At 34.9% G+C, this 10864-nt stretch overlaps 1 protein-coding gene across 7 annotated transcripts in view; it reads right to left on the bottom strand.

Annotated features, from left to right (window-relative positions):
- Positions 1-258: 258 nt before the first annotated feature.
- Positions 259-10864, bottom strand: part of LOC123010786 (homeobox protein prospero) — a 72778-nt gene continuing 62172 nt past the window's right edge. For 4 of the 7 annotated variants that reach the window (XM_044407903.1, XM_044407901.1, XM_044407905.1 and 1 more), the window contains 3 exons: positions 10292-10473; positions 5416-5575; positions 259-5195 (listed from right to left, as the gene is read on the bottom strand). In XM_044407903.1, the coding sequence (XP_044263838.1) occupies positions 5016-5195; positions 5416-5575; positions 10292-10473 (522 nt within the window). In that variant the 3' untranslated portion in view covers positions 259-5015. The remainder of the gene's footprint in view (positions 5196-5415; positions 5576-10291; positions 10474-10864) is intronic. The other 3 variants (XM_044407904.1, XM_044407906.1, XM_044407907.1) reach the window with 3 other exon arrangements.

The raw sequence follows: 10864 nt of genomic DNA, 5'->3' as shown, positions 1-10864 counted from the left end.
AGTAACTATTTTGATTATACCGTTTCATCTTTCGACTTATCATTTTTATTTGACCTTTCACAGACATACATTTTCGAAGGCAAAGATGACTCGATTACAAATTGTCTTGATCTTTCAATACTTATTTGCTACATTTTAAATAAATTTGTGTTTAGTTTTTTTATTTTAATACTGTAGAATATTGATCATATTTAATAACCGACAGTGTATATTTGGATTGGGACATTACTGTACCAGAGGGATAAATAATAGTCAATATTTCCAAATAAATGTATATATTTATTATACTGCTCAATGAAAACACAGTCACAACATCTCGACTGTCCCATGGGGCCATGGCCCTTCTGGGGGTCGAAACAATTGCTGTACACCAAATAGTAAAATTGTCTAATGTAACATGGATACGGCACACGCTAAATAAACAAAAGCAACGTAGGAAAGTGCTATCATCGCACACTATGAGTACTTTGTACGTATATAGTATAGTATACGTCGCCACGTCCCCATGCAAACGCATATACCGACATAGCACCCATCTCTGAAGCATCCCTCTATATATTATATATAAATTTTTATATACAAATTCATTTAAAAATTCCTAAATCTTAATTTTATTAAATTTTATCAACCTAAAATCTCTACAATAATTTTGTCAATACCAAATTTTGATTTACACCAATATAAATATAAAAATACTCTTAAATTTTTACACATATAAACCATCGGATCGGATCAGAGATGGGAGCGGGAAATTAAATTTTGAGCTATCTCGATTTTTTTCACATTTTTGTACTAAATATACAATCTTATTCGATTCTCTATCGACGCAATGCCTAACCTTATAATTATACTGTAGTTCGGAGCCTCGTGGCGCTTAACACCAGTGACTGTGACCCATCTCGACAACCCGCCACTTTTTCAATCCGAGATTACGCCCGACTGACCAGACCCAAACCGAGTTGGGCAACGAGAATTCGAGTCGGGCTATAAATTTAAACCTAAAATTATTTGTGAATAATAGCCAAATGAGTGGTAAATTCGATTTAAAGTATCTATGCGACTTGGACAGTCGCATTTCCAGAAATTTAGTTGCCAAAATTTGACATATCAGTGGCTTGAACATGACGATTGTCACATAGAGTCGTTGTCGAGTATTAACAAGGAAGACCAAAGAGTCATCTGGTGACGTGAAATTAAACTTAATAGGGATGGCGAGCGCAACCACAGCGGCATTCCTTCGTATTGCACGTGTAAAGTGGAAACCTTTGCATTGTGGCTACTTGCGGTATCACAATTTCGAATTTAGCGTGAATTGCCTCGACTGGAAGGGTGGTGTATGCCTAAACGGAATGCTGTCTCGCACTGTGTGTATGTACAGAGTGTGGCAGTTTCCAAAAATCCGGTGGTCGAAGGAGGCGTTACAGCTGCGCTTGCCTTAACAAATAACAATAACAGCTAACGTAATCTGTGTAACATGGGTAACTGAAACCATTGAATCTGTATGTTTATTATCTACTTCTAATCATCAAAGTTACTATATACCACAAATAGTATAGCCTGGGCGAGAGAGTACCTCGTTTCGGCCACCTTAGCATAACAATATAATATTTATGAAATAATCTTATGTTTATGTAACCGAGTGTCTCTGATGGAAACCGAGTAAAAGTACAGTCGGCAGGGCAAGTCTCCGGGAGAGTTTTGGTTGGGCGTTGTGTCTATTTAGGGCCCTTATTTTGTAATTTTTTCGTAAAAACAACTTTGAAGGCACTTTTTGAACGGACGAATTGGCCCAGTGGAATTTTTGAATGAGTAAGTATCCGGTTTAGAAAATTTCGATAAACTGTATTTTTTGGTTGGTTGCCTTCATTTGCTATTGTTTCAGTTTCAGTGTGGCTTTTTTATGACTATTTCAGATTGAGAACGCTCCCGAGGACCGGCTCTGCCGCAACCCAACGTTTGCTACAAAACCAAATGAGTGTGTTGGAGGTGCTGTTGTTAAGGGATGTCGTGCGTCGCGACGCCTTCGTCCCCCGAATACTACGGTTAATTGGGCGCAGGGGCGAAGGTTGGGAGTCGCGACGCGACCGGACACGGTAAATCAAGACGTCGACGACTAGTGACTACGCTGTAACGCAACGATAACGGTAACGCAACAGAGCTCGCAAAGAAAGCGGGAACTGAGGCGAAGTTAACGGAGACACCCGGCGGTTTACCAACAATTGTACATGTATACTACAACCCACACAAAATTCTATGTATTACATATTGGACTAGATTAGTTGATAATTAATTTTATGGAAACGGTTAAAAATCGTCAGTGTCAGGTGATGAAGAACGATACACACTAGCAAATTAATAGCGCTATAACGGTAGGAGATTTTCGTCATAAGAAAATAGAATAAGGCAGATTTTGGTTATACACACTCATATCATTTTTGCTTCGAAATTTAATTTTAAGGCGCAGAGGTGCTTAAAAATAAGCTTGTACTTTTTTCGTGATATTTTTATGTATCATTTTTGAACCGGTGACCTAAACGTTTTTTCCGAACAGTGTTTTTGAACCTGTAAAGCAGAATCCTCCTGTAACCAAATCAGAAGAAAAACGACCTCCACACGCATACCGTGGCCTCCGCGGAGATGACCCCCCGTGCCAAGATGTCATCCGAATGTGTGTGCATATGGAACCAAACGATGCAAACTTAAAATTCAACACAAAAGATCCTCGAAATGGCCAAAAGTTGCAATACTCAGAATTGAAAACCGAATCGGAATCATGTTGGGGTCCTACCTAAGGAAGGGATACTACACTACCACCCCCAATGGGGCTCTTGGAGCGACCTCAAAAATTACTTAGACAGTCTCATCCAGAAAGCAATGTAATTCCTCCGGGACCTTATTCAGGCCTTTTCTGAATTCATCTGTTGGATTTGTCTTCAACAATTCGGACAGCCCTGGGCTTCTCGCGAATTGAAGTGAGCCGACTAGCTCAATTATTATCATATTTTTTGTGTTATTACAATTATAATCATCATCAGTGGTAAATGCTGTGATTTTTATATCAAAGTTAAAGTTGGGTGAATTGTTAAAACCAACAGTAACTTTTTGAGGTCTTCATTGTCAAGTATACGGACTGATGGCGGAATCATAAACAAGAAGAGAACCCATCAGCTACCACCAAGACAAAACACCGTGTAATCCTATCATTCCTTCTTGCCCATCATTACCACCAGCCCGCCGCCAAGTAAAAATCTGCAGGATTTGTTCTAAACAACAATTTAAATTAAAGCACTTAGGTCTCTTCATTATCCCTTTGTCACACGCCAACGGTTTACAAACTTTTGTACTTGGAGAATACTCGGCTCGCTATTTCTTAATATATTTAAAAATTAACACCGAATATGTGCATCAACTACCAGACAAACATTTATTGAATTGGAGAGAAGCTTATTTACAACCATTTTATATGTTTAATAATAACCATTATTTGGATTTGAAGAGCCGAGCGTTTGCTTGTTTGAAAACCATCAGCATTTACGGGTACTTTACAGTCGACAACGTTATATACTTTAAATCTTAATAAATAACTATTTAGATTAATCTAATTTTTAAATTTTGTTTTTTATTTTTCTTATGTAATGTACCGATATAGGTCCCGAGAACAAACCAAAAAATCAACACAACTTCACAAACATCCAAACGATTAATTTTGAAACGCAAATAAACCCGTAACGACAACAAAACTGCTAAATCAATCTTAAGTGAATGGCAGTCTTACAATTTCGGCAGTATATCGAATATAGGATTTTAGGAACAGCGAAATCACGACCTCCTAGCCTCACCATAAAGGCTAAGTTAAGGGCTCTCGGGACCTTCGATTGTGTATGTGACCTCAACTATTGCGGGATGTGAAGGAAACCATGAGCTCCAAATTTATGTACAATTTACGATTTATGGCTCAAAATTATTGTACTCGAATCATCACACTGTAAACTGTCTTCAAACCAAAAATAAATAAACAAAAATAAAACAAAATAAAGTTAATACATTTTATTTTTACTGACTAGTTGCCTCACACTGTATTTGCCATCGTGTAGAACCTACACTATTTGATTGTGCAAGTGATTAAAATAAACTAAAATATAAAATAAAATTGGTAATTAGGTAGGTATGCTAACAAAAATAAAGAAAGAAAAATAGCAACTAGTCTAAAACTAAATAAAATAAACAGATTAAGGAGTTGTCGGGGTACAAAATAATAAATACAAAACAAGGCATACCTACTTAATACCGAATAAATCACAGGAATTAGACTTCCGAGTTGTATTTGATACAAAGTGGAAGAATAATTGCTGCAATAAATCTTTTTTTCAGTGCGAAACTTTGAAATGTTGTATTGTTGTGTTCAAAGTTTGGTACTGACAGTTTACGTAAAATTATTCAAAAGGGAATAATTTTATGTGGGACTAGTAAAATAAAAACTTTGGTTGAGATAATAATAATAATACAAGGTATAAATAAAATTAAGTGATAAATACTATGTACAAGTCGCTTTATATACAAGGAGGAAAAAGGGGGCAGTTTACAGTGGCACCGAACATAATAATGCCAGAAGTAACGCAATGAGAGTGCAGATTTTGAACTTGATGACTGCTGGTTGAAAAGAAACGAAAGACTTGACGTCATAAAATTCTATCCGGTAAATATTCAGGTAATCACTGGAAAATTGATTGATTTGTGTTCACTGTTCGTTTGAACGAACATAAAGCCTGAGGCGATAAAATTGTCTTTCTGTCAACTAAACACAACTATTTAACAAGAGTGTCCGGAACAAGTTTCGAAGATGGCGTCATAGCGGCGTCCTCCAAGCTCATTCCCGGCAAAACAACATATAAACTGTTGACAGTTTTGTCACGTGTCACCGATTCTCTCTGGTGTTTTTGCCGTGTCTAACGGATGGTACCGCACGGTAACCACTGGCTACCGCTGGATACCGGCTTTTCGGTTCGGCCAACCGGTCACTCCAATTGCTCCAAGAAATTCGGGGATTTGAAGTATTCCGGGACCGGATCGTCCAACCGCGAGATGATCTTGTAGATGGACTTTTTCCACGACTGCTCCGCATCCCGGCCCTCCTGGATGGCCTTGAAAAACTCCCGAAGCGTCTGCTCAACGACGAACCGGAAGTTAGAAGGAACCTGGAACAGGACACGGCGATTAGTCTACTTTGCTTTGTGTCTAAATGGAAACATCAGGAGAAGGAGACTATCAAAATAAAAGAAAACACGGCAGATACGTGACATTGCCGAAGACATCTGCGCTAAAAGCAAACAAAAAATTTTTTGACTAGGAACGATTGTTTGATTGATGGATTGTGTCGGGTTTTGGCACTTTGATGTCTCGGTTAAAATCACGAACCTGAGGTCCCCATACCTCGATGTGATTGTTTCTGTTGTAGTGCAAATTGAGCACCCGGTATAATTCGGAATCACCACCGACATGCAGATCTTCAGCGTTTTTCACACCTTCGGAAACTGCTTGTCTGGCATACTTCTCCATCTGGATGTAATAGAACTCCCTGGAACAATTAAGACGACATTTTAATCAATTATCCTCCTACAAAAATTATTACAATGTACAGAGCCACAATTTTTTTAAACAACAAACAACTTCATAATGTTTAGTTTATTATTTTTTTAAGTATTTAAAATTTAAGTAAAATGTATTGTTACTTTCAAATCCTTTTCTTTTTCTTTGTTCTTGGTTAAAAGCATTTAATAACTCAGATATCTGTCTTTATGTCCAACAACGTATAAAATAGGTAAAAAACTAAAAACAGTCTTGAAAATCACTTTGTTTTATTTTGTTTCTCCCATTGCAATTCCGTAATAGGTTACGCTACTTTTTTATCTATTCTGTTTTTAATTATAGACTTCATTCTTTAGCTAATTAATTTCAGACAGTAAATAAAAATCATTAATTACCAGAATTTTTAACTATTTACTTATCTGTAAGTTTTTTTCTTAAAACATGTTACTTTTTCGATTCACTGATGTAAAGAATATTGAAGATGAGCAATAGATCGATTGTGCAGTCAGTAATAAACAAGACATTTGAAAGTATTGTCAAGAAAAATATTTTTAAAATATGTAATTTTGTAAATGCTCGTCTCGTCTTACGTTAAGTACCGATTATAGTATTTAACATGCCACCTGTGAGCTATGCATACCACCTACGTAATGGAATGTAGATCGATGAATTAAATGGCAATTACAGCAATCATGGTGATGCCATTTGATTCAATTGTGTCACTTCAACGGGCGTCTCCTAGATTGCAGTCCGAATTCAGTTTTCCAAAACTAAAAGACTTGCAAATGACCAAATGATAGCAGTCAAAAGAGGCGTCACCGCATCGGTTAAAGCAATTAGCACTTTGCTTATAATAATAATAGAAATGTTTGTGTTTAAACGGTATTAATATTGCCTAAACATGGTAGTGTCATGTCATTGAATCCGAACGCCAATTATAGGCCAATTGGGCATACATAATTAATATGGTTGTATTAGCCATGTTATATTATTAACGCTAACAACTGTTGCTTTCGATTAAACACATTCGCGGTTTGCACCGTTTCAGAATGGTTTTCGAAAGTGTTTTTACCTAAATCTCTCTGACCTGTAGTGAGTTCAAGCCCGCATCAAATATTTGTTTTGCATTCAAAGAACATCATTCTATTGAAAAATCACCTGCTGCTAGCGTTACTCAAGAAATGCAGGTATGCTCTAAGCTGGTTTTTGTATAGAAGGTGCGCTAAAGACCCCCTAATTGTTGAGGGAAATCTTGCAAGGACTTACTTTCCCACCGAGTAAGTCACACGGCAACGGTTTCTTCAAGGCAAAAGACGTTACGACTTGACAAAAGATTTAACAGCTGCTTTTTGATTTACCCTCCCCAAGTCGATTCGAAGGGTCCCGAAGACCCTTCAAGACGTTCCCGCAGCGTCTTGAGACGCGTGCCTTTAACGTTTGCAAGAAACTACACAGGGATGACCAAAATTCAACACCCGGAGTTTACGAAAAAAATAATTAAAAAAGTCATGAAGAAGGATTTATCAAGGCCATAAAAAAACAAAAACCAACCATAACAATTATACATGTAATATCGATTATTACATATTTCATACATATTGCGGGGTTTGTATGGAAGCTGTTAATTTTAAGAGGTTTTTAAAATTTGTTGTTATAGGAACATCCCATCACCTTTTTTATTTCTTTTTTTTTTGGAAATTACAACTTGTTAAAATTTAAGAGTTTTTTTTTAAAGTTACAGATTAAGGCCCATTACTATTGATGTAATTGTGTCTGTATTTAATTAATTTTATTGTTCTATTATCGCAATGTTAATAAACTCAACACTATTTTATTAGATGATAAAAGAAAATTAAATAGTAATTAATTTACAAAAAAAAAATTGTGAAGCAATCTTTGTGAATTTGGACATCCCTGCTTGGAAAAGAAGTTAACGAAAAGGGCGCGCACATGGTATTTGAACAATACTGGTATAGGTGAGCTTCAGGCAGATGTTCAAATTGAGTGCATAAAACCGTTAGGAGTAGCTATCCCAATGTTTTCATTTTATATTTTGCAAGGTTTGTGTATTGTTCTCTTTACTTTCCAAAGAAAAAATGGAAGCTGCACATTTTCTATTTTTAGTTTTTAATTTTTAGCTTTACTACGGGGAAATGCTTAAGTCAATATTTATTATTATGTTGGTATATTTAGGTTTATCTGATTATTTATTTAAAAAGAAAATATAAACAAGCAAACAGCTTCTTATTTTTTAACAAATATTTGTTATTTATTGTTTTATTTTAAATAAATCACTAATAAAATAAAAAGTATCAAGTATTTTCTTTGTTTTTACCTGAATTGGGAAAAAAAAATTACTTTGAATTTTTTACTGTAAAAAACAAGCTCAAAAATTTCTCAAAATTTTTAATTAAACTGAAAATTCAGAATTGTATCCGGTAGTTTAATTCATTTTTGTAAAAATATATTTTTAGATTGATTTTTCTCGAGATTTTTCTTAATTCAGAATAAATACTTTTTTTTTTACTTCGTAATCACTAAAACAAACTATTGAATTATTGGCTACTTATACATGTATTATTCAAATTACACATAAATTTCACCAAACAATTGTTTCATAACAAGTTGTTTGTACCAATTAACTAATTAACGTGTCATCGATGCTACGGTGAAAGTGATTACCGAAATTACAAATGATGATCTGAAGCTTTTGTGCGCTTTCTTGAAATTACATTATTATTACATTATTATTTTGTGAAAATCTCAGTCAATTTTTAGTGAAATAAACTCGCAATTATTATGAAATTTCAAATTGGATCAAAGTCTGTAATACATTTTGTGAGGATAATAATAAAATAAAATTAATAATGTTTTGTGTAAAAAGTTACACGAAATATTTAAATTTGTTACGTTTTAAATTTTATAACTAATCCTACTCCAACATCAGTTTGGATTTGAAAGCGCGAAATCCTGATGTATTTGCTCATTATTTGGTAGGCGAGGGTATTGATGGTGCTTAGGAGAAAAGTGTCCCATGATACTTGATTGCTAAACTACCTGATAAGTGGTCGAGTGGGGAATTAAAATGAATTATACACTTCTTACTTTTTTCAGTTTGCCATAACACCTTGAAAAGTTAGGTTTATCCCAATGTGTATCGGTATAAAATTTTCACATTAATCAGCCAACCATAAATATCAGATGCATTCTTTGTAAAGTATGACTTGTTAAAAACTTGTTCAATACAGTGTTTTTTAATTAGCAATGACTAATTAGCGTAAACAAACTTAGAGGCATATTCCTGGAATCTACTTAACAATGCAGAATTGTCGTTATTGTTTGGAACGTCGCCCTCTAGAGTTCTTTTCGTAATCCGAGATGTATTATGAAATTGAAAAATTAGACGCAGAAGACGGGAATTTGCTCCTTAGGTGAATGTTCATATTGAGGGGTAAATTGGCCTAAAGTGACCGGAAATGGGGTTTAATGGGTTCGGACCCTGCGTTTTTCACGCCCGTTCCGTTCCCGTCTTACCACATAATTATATCGCAAATTAATTATCTTAATTGGTAATTGATTGCACTGATTGATCTTCAATTACGAACTCACTTACATTAGTGTTATCTTGAAGTAAAGATCTGTTATTTTGTGGAAGGCTTCCATCATTAAGTAAATTACAAGTAATTAATAAATAAATTGTTGTTTGAAGCTTGAAAGCTCGGGCTGCAACTTACGTATGTTTTAGAGGTTGAGAAAAATTAATGTACGATTTACTTCGCTAATGACTAATTTGATGTCAAAGCTAACGAGACTGAGAAAGACGGAACTACATCCCAAAAGAAAAATGCCTACCCTACTAATTAGTCTCAAGACCTTAATTAAGTTATTTTTAATTGAGCAGCCCGCTAATGCTGTAGGGATTTTTTCATTTAAGGCTGCATACTCCGTTGCATAAAGTTTCACAAAGACAGAATGCAGCTAATTAAAAAAAAGTTTAACTATGAATTGAGCATTCTGTAGCGGAGAAGCTTCTTCAGGTTTTAAGGTCTCGTCAAAAATTTTCACTGTTTACTACAGAGTAATTAGAGTGCTTCGCTTTATCATCGATCGATTACTGAAGTAACTTTCAATGTTTTTATGTAAATTCAACGATATCTGATAAACCTATCAAACGCAAGGCAATTTTCATATTCTTTTATTACTAAATTGGATAGATTAAAGCGTGCGATATTGAATTTCTTATCTTATCACTTGAGGTCCATCTGTTTAAACATACAACAATAACTTATTTCTGCTAAGCTTTTGTCGAAGCTTTTGTCCGTATATTTCGAACATTACCGACGAGGTTTATAATAAATTTTATTAAAACTTTAATGTATACCTACTGGATTTTTTTATAATTTAGTACCACTGACACACGAATGCTCCTTTCGCCCTCGAGCTTACATACATGCAGCAGTTCTTTCAACAAAGCGTTGCCGTTTCATTTACTAGTTGGCATGTATTCGTTTCGTTGCTGCTTTTAAATCAAAACCCTCGGAAAAGTTTTTTATCGTCGTGTAATGCGTGGGTTCTTTTTAGAGAAAAGTTTCGTCCCACATAATATTCACCTCGAAGATATTATATTATCAACTCGAAGATGACAACCGAATCTTCTAGCGACAATTAAAACAAAAAATTAAACTAAGTAATAACAATTACTTACCGGAAGTTGGAGAACCATTTGACCAGCTGGGCAGTGTTGTTCTTGTTGAACTTGATATCGGGGAAATACATTTTTAGTACTGCTGAGCTCGGATACCGAACCCAGAAGAACATTAATTTGGCTTTCCTGAGATGCATCGGTGTCAGTGTTGACGAGTGCTCAGGAGTTAAGGAAATATTTGTCTATAGGTGGGAAAGAGAAAAAGTCCACGTAGTACGATAATCAAAAAAATTGATTTTTATCATTTGTATCATTTTTTATTCGAGTCCGTACAATTTAATTCATTTCATTCATTATTCGTTTAAATTGCAGTATTTATTTTAGAAAAAATTGAGATCTCTGCAGAAATAATTGATAAGTAAAAGAGCAAACTAGTAATTTCAGCATGTGTAGTTATAACTTATTCTTTTTCTTAACCACATGTTAGAGAACACGATACTCTCATACACTAAGACGAAGATATCAAGTATTCATAAAGTGATCTAACTCGCCGTTACAAAGCGACTAATAATAGATATCGCGGCGAACGAATCAATTTGATAGAAACTTTTCTGTATTATATAAAATTTAGTT

This window comes from Tribolium madens, unplaced genomic scaffold (genome assembly GCF_015345945.1).
Source record: "Tribolium madens isolate multiple individuals breed KSU strain unplaced genomic scaffold, Tmad_KSU_1.1 Scaffold_91;HRSCAF=231;Tcas5.2_LG7, whole genome shotgun sequence".
Classification (NCBI taxonomy): Eukaryota; Metazoa; Arthropoda; class Insecta; order Coleoptera; family Tenebrionidae; genus Tribolium; species Tribolium madens.
This window is presented reverse-complemented; position numbering and strand designations above follow the sequence as displayed.